The 22,824-nt window shown below is 38.1% G+C and overlaps 3 protein-coding genes across 7 annotated transcripts; 2 read left to right on the top strand and 1 right to left on the bottom strand.

Annotated features, from left to right (window-relative positions):
* Positions 1 to 524: 524 nt before the first annotated feature.
* Positions 525 to 13,457, top strand: LOC105170999 (serine/threonine-protein phosphatase BSL3). Of its 5 annotated transcripts, none has more exons than XM_020696862.2 (22): positions 525 to 1,302; positions 1,830 to 1,890; positions 2,021 to 2,099; positions 2,191 to 2,270; positions 2,420 to 2,514; positions 2,593 to 2,692; positions 4,595 to 4,664; positions 6,535 to 6,636; positions 6,748 to 6,829; positions 6,952 to 7,131; positions 8,252 to 8,371; positions 8,441 to 8,528; positions 8,638 to 8,872; positions 8,956 to 9,126; positions 9,521 to 9,759; positions 10,422 to 10,506; positions 10,598 to 10,696; positions 10,777 to 10,976; positions 11,061 to 11,136; positions 12,383 to 12,518; positions 12,608 to 12,747; positions 12,847 to 13,457. In XM_020696862.2, the coding sequence occupies exons 1-22, from the start codon at positions 873 to 875 to the stop codon at positions 12,928 to 12,930; spliced, it is 2,952 nt and encodes a 983-aa protein (XP_020552521.1). In that variant the 5' UTR covers positions 525 to 872; the 3' UTR covers positions 12,931 to 13,457. The 5 variants fall into 5 exon arrangements, with proteins under 5 accessions (XP_020552521.1, XP_020552520.1, XP_011090289.1 ...); XM_020696861.2 differs by having other exon boundaries at positions 526 to 1,302; positions 8,635 to 8,872; XM_011091988.3 differs by having other exon boundaries at positions 527 to 1,302; positions 8,252 to 8,528; positions 8,635 to 8,872; positions 12,847 to 12,910; positions 12,992 to 13,457.
* A 312-nt stretch (positions 13,458 to 13,769) lies between these two features.
* Positions 13,770 to 18,946, bottom strand: LOC105170998 (Chaperone DnaJ-domain superfamily protein). The gene is made up of 9 exons (XM_011091984.3): positions 18,788 to 18,946; positions 17,528 to 17,618; positions 17,372 to 17,432; positions 16,501 to 16,578; positions 15,366 to 15,439; positions 15,069 to 15,182; positions 14,881 to 14,988; positions 14,167 to 14,205; positions 13,770 to 14,078 (listed from the first exon to the last, which is right to left on the bottom strand). The coding sequence occupies exons 1-9, from the start codon at positions 18,937 to 18,939 to the stop codon at positions 13,992 to 13,994; spliced, it is 804 nt and encodes a 267-aa protein (XP_011090286.1). The 5' UTR covers positions 18,940 to 18,946; the 3' UTR covers positions 13,770 to 13,991.
* A 174-nt stretch (positions 18,947 to 19,120) lies between these two features.
* LOC105170997 (uncharacterized) lies at positions 19,121 to 22,689 on the top strand. The gene is made up of 3 exons (XM_020696532.2): positions 19,121 to 19,574; positions 20,877 to 21,124; positions 21,934 to 22,689. Exons 1-3 carry the CDS (start codon positions 19,304 to 19,306, stop codon positions 22,285 to 22,287), a joined length of 873 nt encoding a protein of 290 aa, XP_020552191.2. The 5' UTR covers positions 19,121 to 19,303; the 3' UTR covers positions 22,288 to 22,689.
* The last annotated feature ends 135 nt before the right edge of the window (positions 22,690 to 22,824 follow it).

Raw genomic sequence — 22,824 nt, 5'->3', positions numbered from 1 at the left:
AAAAAGAAAAGGGCCTCTACACACAAATGACGGATAATTACGCCGTTGCACCAATTTTTGATATGACCATTATATCACTAATTATATAATCTTAAAAATAAATTGTAATTACTTTTTTTTCTAAAAAAAAATAATTCAACATCATCTTAACACCACTACACCAATTCTTTTCGTTTGAAATGTTAACACCACTACACCAACTTAAGTTGGTTTTCTTCTACTATTTATTTGAAATGTTATTTATTGGTTTATATATTTTATTTTTATTTATAATATATTTTAAAATTTAAAAAATTATTTATTATATGCATGTAGGGACAGTATGCCATAATAACTGATAAAGAGGTGAGGTGAGGTGAAAGTAAAAGGTACAAGATGGAGATGCAGAATGTGCAAGCAAGAAAGGTTGATAATTCCGCCGTGGGAGTGGTGGCTGGGGGGGGGGGGTCATCACAGCCCTACACACATACATAGTCACTACACGCAATCATTAAAACGGAAAAGAAAAAAGGAAAATAAAAAACTATTTGGAAATGGTAAAAGAAATTTCTCTCTTTTTCTCTACCTTTTCTTTCTCAAGAAGCTGAGAGATATAGATATACACAAATATATATATATATATATTCGTAGAGAGAGAGATTTTGGGGGTGAGAGAGAGAGAGAGAAAGTGCGTGGCGTTTGTAGTCCTCGTCACCGCTGCAGAGAGAGAGAGAGAGGAGAGGTTTGAAATAAAGAGCATTACTTGTGAGTTGTGATTTTGGAGGATCGGAGCTAGGGCTTTTCGGCGGAATGAAGATTGGAAATGCGAATTCTTGAGAATTCAAGTTCCGATCTCATTGAAAACCGTCGGAATTAGGGTTTATTGGGTAGATATGGACGTGGATTCGGCTATGGCTACGGAGCCCGATCACGATCCTTCGGAGCAGCCCACCACGGCTAATGGTGTGGACCAGCCAACCGAATCCGAATCCTCGACGCCTCAGCAGCAGCAGCAGCAACAGACTAACAATAGCAGTATTATTAATAATAGTAGTAATAGTGGTGGTGGTGCTGGCCCAGGACCGGTGGTGGCGGGTCCACGCTGTGCGCCGACTTACAGTGTGGTGAACGCGATAATAGAGAAGAAGGAGGATGGTCCCGGTCCGCGGTGTGGCCACACCCTGACTGCTGTGCCTGCCGTTGGGGAAGAGGGGATTCCTGGGTATATTGGCCCGAGATTAATTCTGTTCGGGGGAGCGACAGCCCTTGAAGGGAATTCTGCGGCATCAGGAACTCCTTCATCGGCCGGCAGCGCTGGAATTCGTATGTTTCTTTTTTGACTTTTGATAATATCGATGGTTACGGATTTTATGGGTTACGAGCATTCCGAACTGTTGTTAATATGTCAGAAGATGGTATTCTGCCCCAGGTGCTGTTGGATTTTTAGTTGCCTTAAGTTGGTTGGAATACCTTTCTGCTACTTTATTAGCTGTGGTCATTTGTGTTAAGTGACTGTCTGCTCCATCGTATGAGGCTTGCAGGTTTTGTGGGTTCAGTGATGCATACCTTGTTTATATGCATATATACATGCGTGGGTTTTAATTTCAGGGATTTGAGTGTTTATTTTGGTTTAACTTAAATTTTTAAGTTGAATTTAGTATGAACTTTCTTTCTAAAGTTTACCGGAAAGAAAAAGGAATGGAAATTTTGCTAGTACATACTTAGTACTTCTGCTAAGAACTTTTGAAATGACATTCAGAATTCTCTATGATGATGTGCTTGTAACTTATTTCTTAGGTAATTCTTTCTGTTGGGGCAATTAATTACATTTAAGCACGGATTTATTGCAGGGTTGGCAGGTGCTACTGCTGACGTGCACTGCTATGATGTTTTGACAAATAAATGGTCTCGGTAAGCTTAAGTTAATTACATATCATGACGACTTCATTACTCTGTATTTCTGTTTCTTCCCTGTATGGTTGTTTCTTCTGTGTTAATCTGAACTTTTCACGACAAGATTTGGACTTTAAACTTTCCACAGAATAACTCCAATTGGAGAGCCGCCCACACCTCGGGCAGCTCATGTCGCAACTGCTGTAGGTACCATGGTTGTTATTCAGGTTTGTTGACACGTGGAGCGAGCTGAAAAGTTAACTCATTTGTTTTTATGTTACATTGATATGTGTGATGCAATTAGTATTGTCATCACAGGGTGGGATTGGTCCAGCTGGTTTGTCTGCGGAAGATCTTCATGTCCTGGATCTTACGCAACAGCGGCCAAGATGGCATAGGTTGGCATCTCTTATAGTTACATAAGTGTGTATATGCTCAGCTGCTACTAATTCATGAAAGACCATTGCTCTTGCATTAGCAAATTCATTTACATTTCTGTCAATGTCTTCTTTGTTGATCACTAGACTTAAGTTTGCCTTTCACTTAGGGTTGTGGTCCAAGGTCCTGGGCCAGGACCACGCTATGGGCATGTCATGGCTTTGGTTGGACAACGATATCTCATGGCAATTGGCGGAAATGATGGTTTGTGTAGTTTTCAATTGTTTCTCATTGTTCTAATTTTTAATTTCTGTAAGGAAATAATTTGGGCCTGGTCATTAGGAAAACGACCGCTAGCTGATGTTTGGGCACTGGATACCGCTGCAAAGCCATATGAATGGCGAAAACTGGAACCAGAGGGTGAAGGTCCACCACCTTGCATGTGAGTTTGTGACCTTCATTGACCTTATTTTTTTATGTTAGTAGTCTTTCCATATATTTTCTTCCCTTTGGCATTAACTTCTAATTCTCTAGATTTACCATTTCTGCTTGTAATTCCACTGTCATTTGCTTAAAATCATTGATTTATTGAAGGCTTTCTTGCTAGCCATTTAAGGATCTTTCACCTCTTGGATGTGGTGCTCGTCTCGTTTTCATTTAATTGCAAGTCTTGGCATGCATGGTTTTTCTACTTGATAGTTGAAGGTAGCTTAAAAAAATAAACAGAAGCATATTTAGTTTGTCGATTCCTTTTTTCTGGTACATTGCAGCTGAGAGCTAGATTTTCACTTCGAAAATATCACAACAGCCCGTCTCAAGGGAATTAATTAGTAAGGCAGCCCTTCCTGAAAAACTAGGACCTCAGTTCTTCCTTAATCATCCTCATTTTTTTTTCTGCACAAAAATGTTTGTTTATTTCATTTATATGCCAGTTTGCACGTTTCAGGTTCTTGTAATAAATATTTGCGGTACAAAATAGGAGCTCCTTATGTCTCTTGTTTCTGGATCTTTTCTTAACATTATTTGGCCCTTAACTCTTATAATATTTCCATAAAAGTTGTATAAGTACATCTGAATCATTTAGATTGATTGTTATCCAATTTTGATGGGACACTTGCACTCTTGTTTGTAGCCTTATGGTTCTTACAATTGAAGAAGTTTCCTTGTTCCTACTTGAAGAGTTTACTCTTTCATGAATACTTGCAAATCCTTGATATCATGATTATTACATGTTTCCCTACCCGGAGGGAAAGGACAAATTCGTGGTTTTCCATCTATAAAGAGTTCTGTGACAGTTCTTGCACCTTATGAACTTTTTTGCACTGCTTCTATGTAGGGTCCGCAGCCAGCTAGTCCACACAAAGTTGCTTAAAGTTTTTGACTTCTCTTACTTTTCTTTTACAGATATACTTTGCCTTAATCAAATAGCCGGAGAATAGTCTTTTGCTTGGTTATTGTGCTATAAAAGGAGTGCTACATCCAGGATATAAAAAAAAATTCACAATTTGGCTTACATTTTGCACAACGATGCCCATTTTGGTTTTTCTGATCATTCTAATTTTCGGCCTCCAATAGGAGATGTGTGTTTTGTGTTTTGTATAGATTTTCATGTGAAAGTGAAAATATGTGTGGATTAGTTGATAAGATTTTTATCTTGTTAGTGTCAAATAAATATATACTTTTTATTTGCATGAAATTGATAGTTCTATTTTTCATCGTTAGTGGTGTCAGATTAATGCATTTTTTATTTGAATGCAATTGATGGTTATATTTTTATTGATTTTAAAATTATTTCCTGGGCAAATATATAATCAAACATGTCTTCACTCAATACACTGTTCCAGAAAATGGAAACAGGTGGAAATTGTGAATGGGAATGAAACAAAACAAGGCTAAGTTTTTGGACGATTGGATCTACTTCATCAGTAACTAAACTTAAGTGTGAACAAATCATGCCTGTTCTTTTTTTGTTTCAAGCTTGAGAATGTGAGATTAGTTAGAAAAATCCATCGGACTAGGAGGAAGTACTTGGGTCTTTTGAGGCTTGTGTGGACCGAGAACCTTTATGCAATCAGGTTTGATACTTTTCCAATGGACTCAAGAAATGTTAGTTTTCACACACGTGGTTTCTGGGTAATGTGTTCCCCACCTTCATGCTGGCAGCACTTGTTCGTCTACCCTAGAATTATGTCTCAACTATAAGATTGTGGTCATCTTTGGTTGTTTGAGTTTCATTACTTGAGATTCTGATGGTTGATATAACCTTTATACTCAAAGGACATTGTGCAACTCAATGCAATCATGTATAAAGTGAAAACTTATTTTAATGTTTCATCTTGGCCAGGTATGCAACAGCGAGTGCGCGCTCTGATGGTCTTCTTTTGCTCTGTGGTGGGAGGGATGCGAATAGTGTGGTTAGTGCGATTCTAAGAAATTTTATATCATGAAGTAATCTTTAATTCTGCAATTTACTTTTGTTCTTCTCAAATAGGTGATTCTATTTCCTTTCATTTTTAGAGTATCATCTCTATGTTCTTTTATGAGGTCTCAGATGAAGCAGAGCAGTGGTTCTTTGTTCTTTCATTCATATTCGGGTTATCTATGATTCTATTTGCTGCACCATCCTGGGTTAGGGTGGGAACATATGAGAGTTATAGCAGCATCTGCCTGAAAAGTTATTTCTTCATGTCTATTGAATCAAGTGGAATAGTTGACTTGAAGGTCAACATAAAAAAACTTTACATATTTAAATTGCAACTTGATGATTCAATACAATACCTTATGTTAATGTGGACTTTTACACTCTTCCAAGTTCCATCCAATGAAGATGATTAAGTTTGTATATTTTTTTCAAATAACACTCGTGCACACAATATCTACCTGTAGTCGCACCATTTTAACACTTTATGGTTGGTGGTTTATAGTGCCTGTTATGTCGTAATGTTCGTGCTTGATTCATAGGGGCAGATTCCATGGCCCGTTTTACTGTTAATTTTTACTATGGCATACGATGATGGTCTCCGATGACTTCTTTTATTGATGTTTCTCCCTATGTCAAATTGGCACTCTGGTTGTTGTAATTTCTTCATATTCACTTTTTAGCATTGATAGATGGGAAATCCTGAATATTATAGCCAGTTTTTTTGTGCCGTGATACTTTGTTGAAAAGATTATCTCGACAATTTTGTATGTACTATGATTTTGCCCTGTGTTTTCTGCCAAACATAATACATGATCACAGTTACAAATGGCGGATGGCGCAAAAGGCGAGAGCACACTGCCAGTTTCCAAAAATGGCATTTGCCTTTTGGCTAGCCTCTTTTTTCTGTGCCATGAGGTGGGCCATGCTGAAGCCCGGCCTTGGCTTTTTATTAAAAAAAGAAAATGAAAAGAAAACCCTAATATGCTCTAGATCCAGTAGTAACGTTTTTCTTCCAGCTCTTCAGGAAATGTCTTCTTCCCTGATGCTACTGCGTTCGGTTCCTTTTCTTTTCTTTTCTGTGAAAGGCTACCATTGCTCCTCTTATTTGTTCTTTCTTTTTGTGGTTTTTTCCTTGAAACTTTAGTAAATTTTGACAACTTTATGTGATATAATTTATTGTTATTATATAATGTCATAACTCAATCTTCTTCCTATAATATAAAATAATTTGCTAAATAAATAAATTTTATGATTTTTCTTAAATTCTATAATTTCCTTTTCCCAGAAACATTTGGCTAATAAAGAAAAAACCTAATCTTGAACCTGCTGAGTTTGGTAATATTAAATTTATAAATTGTTATTGCAAATAAGCACCGTGCTTCACAAAGGTGCCCACTGCACAACGCCATGGCTCCAGAGAACCTTTGTGCTATCATACGCAATGCGCCTCTAACAACTATGCACATGATTTGTATTCCATGCCTCTTTAAAGGTCAACACCCCCTTTTCTTGCTGGTATCCAGGGTAGCTGTGCATTTTCTGTCTTCTAGGATCTTTTGCACTAGTTTTAAAATAGGTTGTTTACCAGATGTTTTTACTGCTTAAAATATTTTATGGGAATTGACAAAATAAATCATATTGGTCTCCGAAGCAACCAGCGAACTGTGTTGAATGTTTATGTGAAAATCCAAATTTAGTAAATACTAGTCTTGCAAGGTTAGCCATTGGCATAAATTACTGGATAGGCTTTTTGTTAAAGTGTTGGAGAAGTCTTCAGAAAGTTGGTTCTTGATTTCATGTTCAGGTGTGCTACATTTGCCTCTACTTTCCTTTGACTTCATTTCGGATGATTGATTATGCAGCCACTGGCTAGTGCATATGGGCTTGCCAAACATAGAGATGGTCGTTGGGAATGGGCCATTGCTCCTGGTGTCTCACCGTCTCCAAGATATCAACATGCAGCTGTAAGTTCTTTACTGAGAGTTCTCTTTGTGAACTATATTTTACGTATAGTTTGTCTAATATCACTGTGCTTTTTCCTGAGTGGAAACCTCATGTTTATATTATTTTACTAGGTTTTTGTTAATGCACGTCTTCATGTATCTGGAGGGGCTCTCGGCGGCGGGCGCATGGTAGAGGACTCCTCAAGTGTGGCAGGTACTTATTTTAAGTTTGCTATTAAAGTTTTCTTACATCTACCAAAAAATGAGTTATCCTAGAGGAATATTCGTGTAGTTAATATCTCAAATAAACATTTCATTTTTTGTTTTTCTCTGTAGTTTTGGATACTGCAGCTGGAGTTTGGTGTGACACAAAATCTGTTGTCACAAGTCCGAGGACCGGAAAATATAGCGCAGATGCTGCTGGTGGGGATGCCGCAGTTGAATTGACAAGGCGCTGTAGGCATGCTGCCGCCGCTGTCGGTGACTTGATCTTCATCTATGGTGGCCTGCGTGGGGGTGAGACATGATACAGCTACATGAATAAGATGTTATCTATAAATATTGGATTCTGGGATCATGACAGTAGTTCGCCTTTTTTTTTTGTTGTTTTTTCAATGATAACTTGTATAGTTAATTAGTTTTATTCTTTTTGGTGTTTTGTCTAACATTTATATTTACTAATCTGATGTACAATTATGGAGGTATAATATCTTTAGGAATAGTTCTCAAAATCTTGAAAAGTTGGGTTCTATTTCTACTTAATAGCAGACGATACACTAAAATTTCAAGTATAAGTAGCCTCTTACTTATGCTTTTGAGTAATATGATGTTGGAGTAAAGTCTTTTGCTGCCTATAAGGTCCCAATTCCAACTTGAGGTACATTTCAATTTCTTGACCCAATAAGACTACTCCGCTCGGTCAATTGTAGTGGGACGTCAAAAACGAAGTTGGACATGAGTACAAGAAAGGACAGTATTCTACAGTGGAATCCAGATCTCTGTTGATTGCAAATACTAAGGTCTTGAGACTTGACCTTGCAAATGAAGATTAATACTTAAAATCCTCAAATGTGTGGGACTGTTAGAAATGTTGAAGCTTTTATGTGATAATGCAGATCTGCATTGTAGGTGGTGTTGTAAGTTTGGGTTCTTTTAATTGGGTTAATGATGCCTCATATTCGAAATTTTCAAAGTCTGTATAGAAGTTGAACTTTTACGCTGGTGAAAAGACTGTCGGCATAAAAAAGAGCTCCAGGAGGGTTGTCAGCATCCACTTAATGGTGGCATGTTGAGGATTTAGTAAAAGTACTGCCTGTATGAATCCATATTGTGGAATTTGATATTGATGGCCGTTTCTCAATGTGTTCAGATATAGGGTTCCATACCCTAATTTGGAACCTAATTATGTTGCCATAGGGGGAGAAGGAGGCATCAGTCATGCTGAATGTTTCATGTTTTTGTGTTGGTTTTCTGTTCCATATCCATGTATGGATCTACATCAGATATTCTTGTCTGTTTTTCTTTCAAAGATTTGATGGCCAAACTTTACACTTGATATGGCTCACTGGACCCTCTTTTCTCCTTGTGTTAATTAAGCAATGAGCTTTGTTAATAGCGGAAACTTTTCTTGCTGTAGGGGTGCTGCTGGATGATTTGCTTGTTGCTGAAGATCTGGCTGCTGCTGAAACAACTAGTGCAGCTTCCCATGCAGCTGCTGCAGCAGCTGCGTCCAATGTGCAGCAAGGAAGGTTATCAGGTAGATATGGATATACTGATGAAGGAAATGGGGCGAATGTGCCTGACGCTGCTGCTGCTGATGGTGCAGTTGTGGTGGGAAATCCTGTTGCTCCCCCTGTAAATGGTGATATTTATACGGACATAAGCACAGAAAACGCAGTGCTCCAAGGTTCCCGGTAAAATATCTAAATTGCCTTATGTCATGGACCATGTTGTATCATTATGTTGTGTGGCTATGTTTGTTGCCTCAACTTCTGACAGAATATAATATTTCCTGGACAGAAGGTTGAGTAAAGGTGTTGAGTACTTAGTTGAAGCTGCAGCAGCAGAAGCTGAGGCCATTAGTGCTGCACTGGCGGCTGCTAAAGCTCGACAAGTTAATGGGGAACTTGAGCTGCCAGATAGAGATCGTGGGGCAGAGGCTACCCCTAGTGGGAAGCAAGTATCTATCTTGACCAAGCCTGATTCAGTGATGTCAAATAATTCTGCCCCGCCTGGAGTTAGGCTCCATCATCGTGCTGTCAGTATCATGATAATGAAATGTATGACTTCAATCAGAGCTGGTTTGTTAATCATTTCATTTTCTGCCACCAATGCATGCAGGTGGTTGTAGCTGCTGAGACTGGTGGTGCTTTAGGTGGGATGGTCAGACAGCTTTCAATTGATCAGTTCGAAAATGAAGGCAGGCGTGTCAGTTATGGAACTCCGGAAAGCGCAACCGCAGCTAGGAAACTTTTAGATCGGCAAATGTCTATTAACAGTGTACCAAAGAAGGTATTATTTTGTAGAATATAGTAAATTGTACTCTTGTATGATACAAGTGATTGGAATGAAGGAATATATCATTATAACCCTTTCTTTTTGCATCAAGCTGCTAGATGGCACAATTTACCGACCAATTTGAACTGTGCCTATGGCGAGTTAGGTGCTTTAGGACAGCATAAGACGAAAAGCTTGTTTCTTGAAAATGTGAATCCTCAAGAAGTCAATCAGCGAGTTCCATTTTCATATCCCTGATAGTTATCTTAAAATTGTAACAGTAATTTATTTACTATATGGCCCAAAATTTTTGGTTTATTTCAACTAGAAAACATTGTAGATTTTGTCTGTGATGCAAAAAGGTTTGCTGAGGTTGTAGCCTCATGGCTGCTCACTGCCTGTCTGCCAGGTGATTGCCCATCTTCTTAAACCTCGTGGTTGGAAGCCTCCAGTTCGCAGACAATTTTTCTTGGATTGCAACGAGATTGCAGATCTTTGTGATAGTGCGGAGAGAATATTTGCAAGTGAACCTAGTGTACTACAGCTGAAGGCTCCTATTAAGATATTTGGGGACTTGCATGGGCAATTTGGTGATCTTATGCGACTTTTTGATGAATATGGATCACCTTCTACTGCTGGTGATATAGCGTACGTTTTCAGCAGAGCTCCTTTACTATATTTCCTGTTACTAGCAGTTTGCCTAAATGATTGGTATTAGTATTGATGCTCGTCGTTGTCAACACTTTTTGGCTATGCACATTGATTGGTAGCAGTAAGGTTCCGCACATTGTCAGCATTTGCAGTTATTGCTGATTGACTATGTTTGAATTGTACTGATGACCTGATTCTTATGCATGCTATTGCATACCTTTAATTTGGACAACTTTGTGATATAAATGTGGAGAGCAAAGGCAGGAAGTCCCATATTCACGGTGTAGTAGTTGTGTGTATAATCTGTCTTGGATTGTAATGTCTCTGATAGAGTTAGAAATTTTGCTTTGTGCCTTGCTACATGAGAAAGCATGATGAGTTTAGAACACATTCTGGGGTGGGCTAGTGATGGATTGTGCAGGCAAAGCTTACCAATGATGTTTTTATTTAAGTGGAGAAATTCAATCCTGGAGATTGCTAAATGTCACTTGTCAAGAGGTTACATTTGAAGAACAATGTGAGCAATCTGAAATTGATTTTGTATATAACTTTGACAATCAAAATTCTTTGACTGTTTTAGATCTATGTAAAATGTTGTTTTGCACATTAGCTGTAAAATTTTGGCTTCCATCTGATGCATTAAGTCAAATGTCTATCAGATATATTGATTATCTCTTCTTGGGAGACTATGTTGATCGTGGTCAACACAGTTTGGAAACCATCACTCTTCTCTTAGCTCTCAAGGTATTGGCTAATATGTCAACTCTCAACTGGTTCTTTCCTTTTATTATTTAACAAGCTAATAAACTATCTTATCCAAATGCTTGGTATGTAGGTTGAGCATCCCCATCAAATACATTTGATTCGTGGTAATCATGAAGCTGCGGATATTAATGCTCTTTTTGGCTTTCGAATTGAGTGCATTGAGCGTATGGTAAGTTACCGAAAGTTCTATTACTCTGAGCTTTGTTCTTTGGGATAAACCCGCAGGCTTTCTGACTGCTCCCTGAACAGGGTGAGAGAGATGGAATTTGGGCATGGCATCGGATAAACAGATTGTTCAACTGGCTTCCTCTGGCTGCATTAATTGAGAAAAAAATTATTTGTATGCATGGTGGTATTGGGAGATCGATAAACCATGTAGAACAGATTGAGAATATTCAGCGTCCGATTGCAATGGAAGCAGGATCTATTGTTCTTATGGACTTGTTGTGGTTAGTACATGTGTTTGCCATTATGTTTAATATTTGTCTTCTTATTTCTTTTATTGTATTCTTGATGGGGATGTTTCATTGTAGGTCTGATCCCACTGAGAATGACAGTGTAGAAGGACTGCGACCAAATGCAAGAGGTCCTGGTTTGGTAACCTTTGGGGTGGGTGTTTCTCTTCAGTTTTTGTTAAAATTTTCTTCAACTTATATCCTATATTAAAACTCTGCTTCTGTTTCTTTGTGCTGTATTGCCTTTGTGGAGGCCTCCTCTTTGGAACTGTGCGTGTGTGTGAATGTGTGTGATCTCTTTTCTTTATACTTTAAATTTGCTGGGAATTTATGCTATTGATGACTACGCAAATGAGTGCAGAATTGCAGCTCTAAGTCTTCTAAAAGACATGTAGATTGTGCTGCTAAACAATTTATGTTTGGTGAAGATTAAGAATGATTCTAAGAAACTAGGTTAGGCAGCCTATTTTTTTTGGAATTAAAATTGTGCAGAGGCAATTGCAGGTCAGGAACAGTCACTGCTGGCAGCTTAAGGAAAAATGAGTAATACAAAGAGCAATTGCATATTAACATTGTATACCCTGTTAGGTTGATGCAACGAACTTTGTTTTTTATTTTTCAACTCTGGTGGATGACTCAGTTGATTGTATCAAAGGCTAGGGATGAAATGAGTTAGGGTTAAACTCGAGCCTGCCACCCTCACAAATCATGCTTGGGGTGAGATTTGAAATCATAAATAAGTTGTAGGGCCTTTCTATTTTGGATCCAGGCCAACCCACCCAATTAAATTGTTGCATATGTTCTTAAAGTTTGTTATGCAAATTTATGTTATGTATATCAATAACCATGCATATATCAATAAGATAGCAAAAAAGAACAAAGCTTATATCACACATGTGCGCACATAAATTGTAATTATAATCTCTAAATGAAACAATAATGTGTTTAATAAAATATAATTTTGCTCTAATATCTGAAAGTAACTAAATATTTGTATATTGAGGTTTCAAGAAAAAACATGCATGTATAAAATTATTAGAATATTAGTTCTTTGGTAAAAATATAATTCTCGTTTCCAGGAAGTTGGATGATATTCTTTTCTAACCTATATTTGAAAAATTGCTGGTTGTGCCTTGGGCCCACAAAAACCTTATCACTTTTAGTTTCATGTTTTGGCAAACACCGTCCCTAGATTTGACCTGTTGTCTTACCTTTTAAGCTATATTTTAAGTGTGACCGAGGATAAAATCGCTGAGTTTCAATCACCTAACAGGTCCGTGCAGGGTTTCTCTAGCCTGCTTGGAAGTTTCTTCTTCTAATATTTTGCTTCAAATCTGATCCAATTGATGTTTACCTCCCATTTATTTCCTCTTAGTTCATCAAAGTTCTTTGCTTCACAGCCTGATCGTGTTATGGAATTCTGTAACAACAACGATCTTCAATTGATTGTTCGAGCACATGAGTGTGTGATGGATGGCTTTGAAAGATTTGCTCAGGGACATTTAATCACTCTTTTCTCAGCGACAAACTACTGCGGTACGCACTATTTTAGTGTTCATAGAATGGCTGGACTCAATTTAGTTGTGCCTTGCTGTGTTGAAGGTTCTTATTCTTGACTTTTGCAGGTACTGCCAACAATGCTGGTGCTATCCTAGTTTTGGGTAGAGATTTAGTGGTTGTACCCAAACTAATTCACCCATTGCCACCTGCAATTTCATCCCCAGAAACCTCCCCTGAACGGCATATAGAAGACACTTGGATGCAGGTGCTGCAGATGTTTGCAACCTTTCATTTTAAATGTTGTGTTCTCAATCTTCAATGTTGCTAACCATGTTTCTCTTTCTGTGTTCGTGTTGGATTTCAGGAGCTCAATGCTAACAGGCCACCTACTCCCACCAGAGGCCGTCCTCAAGTTCCTAACGACCGAGGTTCTCTTGCTTGGATTTAGATTATGCTCCCAGATTTTCCTATACTTCTTCCAGGCTCATGCTAACACCAGGAATTTCCAGTGATTTGTACATAGCATGATGCTACAAAGAGATATTCATGAAAGAGCCATACTCTTCTCGGAGATTGGAAGACTTTGGGCACCTCATTCATGCTTGAGAAGCCTTCAGGAGACAAGATATGTTTTGATGTGCAATGTCTATACTCTGTTGTGGTGAAAGCAATTTGGGGGTTCCTGACATTTCCTGGGGCTGAAAACCGGTAAGAGTCAGGATGTTGTTCATCTCTCCCTTTAGCAGCCAGGCTGGTTGTTCCTAGTTAGCTTTCTCTATACTTTTTTTGGTCATGTAGGTGTATTATTTTTCTGTTTGAAGAGGACATGAGGTCCTTATACGTGGTTGGTGAGCGAGATCATGTTGCAATTTCTGGGTCGTCCGTGTATAATAGAGGGTATTGCCTTGTGTAATTCATGTTTCTGTTCAATACAATGTAACCATTGTGTGAAGATGAGAATCCGTTTTTTGTTAATTTTTTCATGAGTAGAGATGATGGCCTCCCTTCTGCTTGAAACTGTGTGCGTTTTGATCTGTCATTCAAGAATTTGGACTGGATCCTCATGCCTAGAGTTGGAACCTTAGAGTTAAACATACAAATGGTGCTTTCAGTCCTGAGCTCAAAAAGCTGGTGACCAAACTGTTAAACTGTTATGTTTCTGCTGGTAAGCTCCGCTAGCATCTGTCAGTGTCATAACAATACCGACGGCTTACTTAGGCCACATTACCTTCAATATAACCAATCTCAGGCAAACATAAAAGCGGGGAGGGGATGTGATGGATAACATTTAAGAAGCCAATCCCCATTCTATGGGCGCTGCTATGTCTGTTTTGAGATATCAAATGCAAGGAGTTGCACTGGATATGATTCGAGTGAAAAGTGCAGCCAGCTTAAATGGCCCACAACAACATAAGTAGATACAATTCTAGCACTAGAATTCAGGCTTTCTCAGGCAATAGGACAGGTTGGTCTATCAGCGGACATCAGATGATGGAGGGGCCACTATAATCACCCTCGTTTCACTGGCCTTTGAACATATGATTTGTTTGGATCCTCTGTCTTCAGCTTTGGAGGTCGAAGCTCCCCTTTCTTAACCTATGAAAGTTCAAAAGGATGAGTGCTCTGAGTCACCTCATGTATGCTGAACCTGACAATTTGGGAGATGCAGTGTGATTTTACTTACCTTCTTGCCACCCTTCATGAAGTCCCTCCAGCTGGAAACCTTCAGATAAAGAGTCCCAAATACAAAAAGTTAAATTCCGCAAATTACATGAGAGGAATAAGTCTTCAATCTACACTTGGATTTCCTTCCAGATTTAACACTAGGCGACCATGTCCATACTAATTGATTAAGGAATAAAATAAAAGGGATTGGGAATGTTTAATCCAGGATATAAGAGAAATGCTGCACAATTAATGAGCAACTGCTGAAAGTACGCTACTGTTACCTAACTGAATGACAAACTACACCACCTCTATTCCGGCTGAATGACAAATCAAACCACCACAACTTCAGCAAGATTCAATCTCCAGGTTTTTTCAATGACAAGTAGCTGATTGCTCTAATATTCTTCAATACATCTCACTCCCTTCACCTATAAAATATTGATTCTTTTCCTTTCTAATCCCTTCCATCCCCTTCATACCAACAGACGATAATAAGACAGCACAACACTTTTTGCACATGAGCTAGCAAGCCTATATCCCAGACATGGCAGTTCCAAGAGTGTTATATAACACAAGAAGAAACCTCACAAACAAATCAAAACTGCAACATAATCAATATGGTTTAGGAATCCCTGAGCTTCAAATGCCCACACAATAGATTATAATGCATACCGAGAACAAGTAATTACAAGGATAATTCTACAAAATGATAAATGTATGAGATACTAACCCTTTGTTCTCTTGTGCCCTCCCACTGCTCCTCGTGCTCACGCTTTCGTTTCCACATCTCTTTTGTTTCTTCTTCGTCTTTCTTTAATCTACCTTCCTCTTCTGATATCTGCAGCATTCAGAGCAGCATACAGTAAGTTGATAAGAAAGAAATTGGTTCACTCATAATATAATACTGATGCAGCATACCCTCATCTGCATCTTCCTTCTCCTCCATTCTTGCTCTGTTAAGAGTTCTCGAACCTTCAACTTCAACTGCTGCTGGAATTCCCCTGATCTTTCATATTCCTGCTCATATTTTCCCTGCATCATTGTTTACAAGTGTCAAAGTCCAAAGGATGCTTTTCATCTACGAGTTGAACTATTATAAAATTCTAAATTCATTCATAAATGGGCTAGTTCATTGTGTTTCCGCACATCAATACAAATAAACAAATTCAGTTTCAGTAATGCAAATGGAAAGAAAGCAACATCCGATCAATTTACCTCATCCACTAATGACTTTAACTTAGAAGCAGTGTCTTTTTTCAGCTGCTTCTTCCTCTTTGCTCTAAGTTCTTCTGCATTACATACATAGAAGCATGAGCCTCTCTAGATATTGATCATTGCAAACTGGAATTTAAAAGGAAAGGTAGAGGAATCTGCAGATCTGCCTCATAAGCCTAAAAAGATCCTTGTAGTGATCCATTTGGCAAGACCTGACAACATGGATAGCAATTGTGTGTCTGTGAATAAGTCGGTGATGTGAGGGAACTAGAAAAAATACTAATCAGGGCCCAAAAGGAGCAACATTAACAGTCATTTAAAAAAAAAAGAAAAAGAAAAGAAAGATAAGGCATCCCCTTAAGAATGCATAAGATTAGATGTGAAAAGGGCTAAAAAGCTGAACCTGTAGCATCAGCTACCAAATAAGGAGCAAAATAAAGTAGGGCTATGTGAAGGTTGAGAAAAAAAAATCCATCACCACCAGCATAAGGAATAGTATATGCTGTTCAGGTAACAATAATATGATATTATTTACACCGAAACCCAATGAGACAAGATAAAGAACTTGACTATCATTCAATCAAAGGATGGTTGAAATGGAGTAAGAAAAACAGAAGTAAGCATAAGTAAACTTGGATTACTATGAGAAAGGGACCATGGAAACCAGGCTGCTCCATCAATAGCCAAAAAGATGAAAAGGAAACAAAAGAAGAGGGTAGAACACTGGCAAATGCCATCCACTTACACTACCATATAGCTCCGGGTTTTAGATTATTTTAGTCATGGATCAACTCTTTTCTTGGTATCCCAGCTACTAATATTTCTTTTAATTTGCTGTTACACAGAGTATCACTCTCCAGTACATGTCCTGGCTTCCTCAGTGAAAAATAGATAACTAATACCAGAGATCTCGAGGAATAAAATTAGATAAACATAGTACAGTAAAATGATGCAGTGTTAAAAGCCAGATCAAGCTAACAAGCAGTTTAATCTAAAACTTATACAAAAAAAAAAAAATCTAAATCATAAATTTTAATTATAGGAAACAACACGCAAAAATGGAGTAGGTCCAAAAATAAATAAATAAAAGGAAGAGAGAAATCGACAGGAAAGAGAAGTAAGCTCTAGGACAAACCTTTTGCAGCATTGACTTGGTTCAAAAGATAATCCCTCTCCTGTGGGTCAAGTAGTATTTGTTGAGCTTTTGCTAAAGCTGTTTCATGAGCAAATGGATCGGACTAAGAATTAAATCAGAATTGTGAAACACATATGCTGAAGAGAACTTTTTGACTTCTATCTTTGTAAACCAATTAATCCGGCAACTATCATGATAGTTTTACCAGAAACAGTGACATGCTATAATGCCGCAATACATAAGTTGGCAATAGTTGCACTATAAATCTGCTAATCAAGATCATATTATCAGAAATGAGCAAAATTGGAATGACTGATCAAACATACAGCATTCCTTGAAAATAAACTTTTTTATCTGAACTACTACTGTATCTACAATGAGAGCCACCACTAGCAATACTAATTATTCCTAGCTCCCTGAATGACAGCTTAATCCTTGAGTGAGTACACAAATAAATATAAATACCCCAATCATAAGTTTGCACATTCCAAAATTATGTTCTATACTGAATATCCAAACTCAACTATGGCAAAGTCACAACTATTACTCTGCATGGTACTTATATATCAGTCTTCCTGTTGCATACATAATATGAAATATTCCATGAAGCACGGTTAACAGGGCCATTTGATCACTGAGTAACTTTCAACTTAACTTTTAATAGCATGCCATATTGACATATTGCTTTTATGAAAGCTCAAAAAAATGAAGTTAAGAAGAAAAGAAAAGCAGTTGTTAGAATACATCCGAGGAAAAGCAATCAACTTAAAGATTTCTTTTGGAAAAAAGAGAGAATCATCTTCTAGTGCACAGAAGGATACAAGCTTACATAAATGGAATCACATATTTCCATCAGAACAAAGTTATTTACCTCCAAATGCCTCTTTAGCTTGTGGATGTTTACACTTATCGGGGTGAACAAGCAAAGATAACTGCAAAGAATAAACTAGCAATAAGCACTTCGGTTTATTTCAAAATGATATCAACAAAAACAATTCTTAGTAATTTCATACAATGAAAAGTTCACCTTGCGATATTGCCTTTTAACTTCATCTACAGAGGAATCAAATGGTAGGTTGAGATATTCAAAAGCATTTAACTTGAAGCAAGAAAGGATCCTACAGCAAAAGTTAAGGGGTATGTCAATGGAAGCACGTCATAAATCATAGCATATATCTTTAAGTATGTAAGTCTAACATGATAAATTACTTGCATTTGTGACAGATGAAGAAATGATTAATTGAAGGACCAATACAAGGCAGAGACAAGGAGAGGTTTCTTCGAGTATAACACCACAATCTCTTATGTCCAATTTGAGTCGGTTAAGCCTCTTATTTATAGCTTGCAACTCCATCAACTCCATTTTAATATTATTACCCAATGATACTTTTAGGTTAAGTAAATGTGCAACTTAAACAATTTCAATCTTGGCTAAGTGATATTACTCTGAATATAAATAATAGTTAGACCAACTTAGACCTCACACTGGGCAGGTGCCATCTCATACAAGACATATACTAACACAAGATGTTTTAACAAAGTCAATTGCAGAATATCAATCAGCTCAGTGATTCCTTTATGGAAGGTCTTATGAGAACAGAAGTCTTTTCTTGAAACACCATATGCAGAGATAACAAGAAGATGGTTTGAAGCTCAAGCACTTCAATCTTCCAGTAGTTGCAGAGAAGGGTAAAACACACAGCATCAGCAGCACGAAAGCTTTTTTATAGAGTATAATTTCAAATCAGAAAGTCCAGAAATGCTAGATCCTCCTTTGAAGCAAGAATGCATCAAAAGTAACTATTTTGAATTTTATCTTGAGCATGAACCGATGCATAAATTTGAGCCAAAAGAAATCATCCATTGCTGTTTACAGTCAAATGCTTAAAACTGCCTTCTTTTTCAATTTTGTTTTTGCATGAAATCATAGAATGGCTCCTGGTGAATAATCTAACCAATTCACATAAATCAAACCTAAATTTCACTATCCACACCTACAGCAATTATTTCCTCAAATGTAATTGTACATAGAGTTATCCAAAAGATTTCTCCTTCTCGAAGTTCGTCTACCTAATGATTCTTCCATTTGACCTACAGCCACATGGATACAAACCTATTACATCCGCTCAAGTCATACAAACACGATCACAGCACAACAATTTTCATATCACATCTATCAACTTCTGCAAAAATATGGTAAATAAAAGAAAAGAGGTACCCCAATTGAACAAATTAAAAGAATCTTTTTTCACCATAAACCCATACGCATATTCATTATAATGGAAACCTGTTGACTTCGTTGTCGCGCTCAACCTCGCTGACTTCAGCGAAGAATTGCTTGAGCAGGTAATCTTCGTCGGCGGTGGAAGCAGCGGTGGAGGAGGTGGTTCCACTGTTGTCGCCCATCGCAGGTTTTGATTTTCCCTTGCACAATTCCATTCAACAACGCCTCAAGAAAATGACCAGTATTCGTCATGGGCTTAAGTTTGGGCCCAGCCTAAAAGACAATTGTTTTAATTCTAAACTTGGGCTGAAGCTTAAAGGCCCAAACAATATAATACTTTTCGGCCCAAATACATTTATGTCTCAATCTTCCAATTCTACCCTATTTGTTTCTTAGCCAAAATTGAAACAAACGAAAAACATCCTCAACAATGGAAGTTAATTAGCCCTTTGTACTGAATTTGGGACAAATCCCAAATACTTTCTCCCCTGCACTGCACTAAAATATTGATAGAAGAGATTGATTGTAAATTTGGAAAGATAGCAAGAATTTGTCGACTTTATAGCAGTAAAGGTGAAGATGAGAAGGCAAGGGGGGCACTACGGGGGTGATTCGGGCGGCGGTGGCGGTGGCGGTGGCCGTGGACACCACGCTTATGGTGGCGCCGCCGGCCCCATGCATCAGCAGCAGCAAAACAGCAAGTCTGGGTATTACCAGGGGCGGCATCAGGAGCCGCAGCCAATCGAGAAGGAGAGTTATCAGCATCACAACGAATGGCGGTGGGATAGAGATGGCGGTCAGGATAAATTGCCTCAAACTGCTATGTCTCCTACAGCGCCTTTCTCTGATGGCGAGCTCTTTTTCTCTCTCTTGATTCTTGATATTTTGTTTTGTTCGTTCGCTCAATTACTTAATTTTTTTCAGTTCCGATTGAATGTGATGAAATTGGAATCTGTATCATGTTTCTTGTGGTGCCTATTTTGCATGTCTGAAGTAGATATTCTCGTTGAAGTTTTTGTGTTATAAATGAATGAAATTTTTAACTAACATGATTTCAGTCTTTAGCTCTTTTGAGACGGCGGCTGTGTTTATTTTCTAGCTATCAGAAAAAGGCTTGTGTTGTGGGAGAATTGAGGTGAGGTCAAGTGAACTGGAAACACTAATTCAAGAAATTGATAGGTGGTTATACTAACACTCGTTTCAGCTATATTGATGTCAACTTGTGGTGGTGTTTGTGAATGATGACAGTGCTCCTGGCAGCGTAAAATGGTTTTTGGTGAACTACAAAACTACCAGTTAAGAGATATCTCCTAGATCTTTTATGTCCTGACTGGATTTTTCAATTGGAAACTAATATGAAGAGTTCATCGGGGAAGTGCTAATATGTGCATTGATGTCTAAATAAATTCATTAATTCTGGCCAAGCTGTCTTATATAGAACATTTCTAAAACAATAAATCCTCAATCTTCTACTTTTAGAAATCATCCGAGGATCGGACCAAGTTTCAGTATTTGGTTAAAACAGGATAAGACAGGGTCGATTTCATGGAGAGGTCTTAGTGAGATATTGATATTTGCTTCGTCATTGGGGGACTCCATTGAAAATTTCAAAAAAATTGAGGCAATGGCCGCTTCTTACTTTACTTATTTACTTGATTCTAAGAAGGGTTTGGGATCAATTAATTTATTAAGAGCTTGCCATGTCTGGAAGATTTTGATTGCTATCTATATTATTTTTGTATTGATTTTGGTTGATTGAATCAAGCAAACAGCTATACTGGCAAATTATCTGGGAAAGTTTTGCTTCTTGTTGGCCGTAGGAATCACGATTTAACTCAATATATTTAGAGCCAGCGAAGGTGCTTTTTAGACCATTGTCTACCACAACGATAACTATTTTGATGACTTATTTTATTCAGAGGTGTATATTAATTTTAACTTTCCAAGCTAATACCTGGAGATCTTTAATTTGTGATATGGTAAGCCACGAAGAGGATTATTTAGTTTTCCATTTTCAACAAGCGCCAACAAACGTTTGGCGGACCCCCATCTTCCCCCACACACTTGCTCAAAAGAACAATAGAAATTAAAGCTGAACAAGTTATAACTTCACTCTCCTTAGTTGTTTGAATTGGACCTATTTGTGTTAAAGGTCAAGGACATGAAGGACCCAGATCCTATTACCAAAGCCAGAGGCTTGATCCGCGGATGCCGTTAGAGAAACAAGGTGGCGGAGATCCCAGATCTCAAGCTCATGAAGAGGATATGGACATAGGGTATGAAGATAATCATGTGCTGCAGACTTTTGAAGGCCTCGAACAGAGATTTCTTGATGACATCCTGAAACTGAGCAAGGAACAAATTGATGCAGAGGATGCTGAAAATGCTAGGCATAGGGAGGTTTGTATCTGCTCTTGTTTAAGTTCATGGAGTATTTCTTATGCTAATTTCCTAACAATTGCTCTTTTTTGCTTTTGCTAAAGTGCAAACATTGATCAAGGCATTTTTGACCTTTTTATATGCTTTCTACAATCATCATTGTCATGACTTTGGCAAGGAAGAATCAAATGGATATGGTTATATTCCTCTTGCAGCATGGAACCAAGGTGTTTGCTGATTGTTTAGAAGTTGACTGAACCAGCTTTCAGATCATACCAGGCACTTAATCCAACTTATGAGGCTTGATTCTCAAATGAAAAATTTAGTTTGCTTACAGGTCATCTAATCAAACCTTACAAGAACCATTTTTTAACACGCATAGCTTGTTTGAAACAGCTACAACTTTTGCTGCGACTACTGTCCTCCCTGATGATCCGATGGATGTCAAAACCTGCTGCAGTCAGTTAAAATAGCCGGAAATTTAGGATGAAAGACAGTATACTTCATCAAACATGTGTTTAATCCAATCTTTAGAAGATCAATTTGAAGTTGTGAATAAGATTAGACTTTTGGTGGACTGAAATATAAATTTGCTGGAACAGAAATTATCTTATTTTCCTGATTATCCATTATGATGCTGTAGATGCTACCTGGAATTTTTATCCAAGTGTAAAATGATTGAGTCAGTATTTCTGCTCTGAGACGTGCTTTGCATTTGGGAAGAAAACAGCATGGATGAGATTTGGCTTAGATAATCTGTTCATTTTGTTTAGTGTGTTTTACCCTAATGATAGATTCGCTTTATAATGCGTGCATATGCTGTGTTTCAGAGAATACATTTAATCAACGCACAATATGAAGAGCAGTTAGGTGCACTTCGAGCCCGGCATGCCAGCCAGAGAGAAGAGTTTCTTCGGATGGAATCTCAAGCAAGACACCAGCAGTATCAGCAGATTACTATGGAACAACATCCAAATAGTGGCATGGGCCCCAACGATCCACCTAGGGGTTATAATGCAGGGAGTCCACCTACAGGAGAACCACACCGGGCGTACAATTCCGATTACTACGACTCCTACAGAGAACGAGGTCGATTCCCTGGAAATTCTAGAGATCACGGATTTGAGCCTAAAGTTCCATACCCTAGAGGCCGTGCTTACAACTCTGGATCACGGTATTATTAATTTTAACTTGTTAGTCTAGAATTGCATCCATGGCTCTCTCTGGAGTCTTCAGTCTGATGAGGTCAAGTTGCTGCTGGTTAGGCCACTACATCGACGTGCCCTTTTTCAGTTCTTTGACTGTATGTTTATTTACCGTTTCTTGACTATATGGCTGAGTGTTATATGTTTTGTAATGTGCTCTATTTTCCAGAAATAGGATAGTCTTTCAGCTATTCTCCTCAGATTTTTCCCTGGCTGATGTGGACTATGTAAAACCTTGTACCAAACAATGAGGGTTGAGAAGGGAGTTGCAGAAGAAATGCCAGGTGAACTGATGCTTCTATCAATCATTGTATTTTTCTACTTCCATGTTTCTTGTGGTCCGAATACAAGCTTTATATATAGAAGAAAAGTTTATTAACAGGGTGGGGTTTACCTCGTAGTTTTCTGTGCTGTCAAATTTCAGTTTAAGTTCCAACCATCAAGGCTAATTCACTGCTTTCAGCCACATACTGCCCTTGATGTACTGCCCTTGATGAACTGATCAGATTTGCCCTC

Source organism: Sesamum indicum, linkage group LG9 (genome assembly GCF_026168435.1).
Source record: "Sesamum indicum cultivar Baizhima isolate 11 linkage group LG9, ASM2616843v1, whole genome shotgun sequence".
NCBI classification, from domain to species: Eukaryota; Viridiplantae; Streptophyta; class Magnoliopsida; order Lamiales; family Pedaliaceae; genus Sesamum; species Sesamum indicum.
The sequence above is the reverse complement of the archived record's forward strand: the minus strand, read 5'-3'. Positions and strand labels throughout refer to the sequence as shown.

Excerpts from the sequence above, each read along its gene's own strand:
- LOC105170999 (XM_011091986.3), top strand. The coding sequence starts at position 873 with ATGGACGTGGATTCGGCTATGGCTACGGAGCCCGATCACGATCCTTCG. Across the intron at positions 9,760-10,421 it reads TCTACTGCTGGTGATATAGC|ATATATTGATTATCTCTTCT; the intron begins GTACGTTTTCAG and ends AATGTCTATCAG. Across the intron at positions 10,697-10,776 it reads TTGAGTGCATTGAGCGTATG|GGTGAGAGAGATGGAATTTG; the intron begins GTAAGTTACCGA and ends CTCCCTGAACAG.
- LOC105170998 (XM_011091984.3), bottom strand. The coding sequence starts at position 18,939 with ATGGAATTGTGCAAGGGAAAATCAAAACCTGCGATGGGCGACAACAGT. Across the intron at positions 15,440-16,500 it reads CCAAGTCAATGCTGCAAAAG|AAGAACTTAGAGCAAAGAGG; the intron begins GTTTGTCCTAGA and ends TATGTAATGCAG. Across the intron at positions 15,183-15,365 it reads TAAAGTCATTAGTGGATGAG|GGAAAATATGAGCAGGAATA; the intron begins GTAAATTGATCG and ends ACAATGATGCAG.
- LOC105170997 (XM_020696532.2), top strand. The coding sequence starts at position 19,304 with ATGAGAAGGCAAGGGGGGCACTACGGGGGTGATTCGGGCGGCGGTGGC. Across the intron at positions 19,575-20,876 it reads TACAGCGCCTTTCTCTGATG|GTCAAGGACATGAAGGACCC; the intron begins GCGAGCTCTTTT and ends TTTGTGTTAAAG. Across the intron at positions 21,125-21,933 it reads AAAATGCTAGGCATAGGGAG|AGAATACATTTAATCAACGC; the intron begins GTTTGTATCTGC and ends GCTGTGTTTCAG.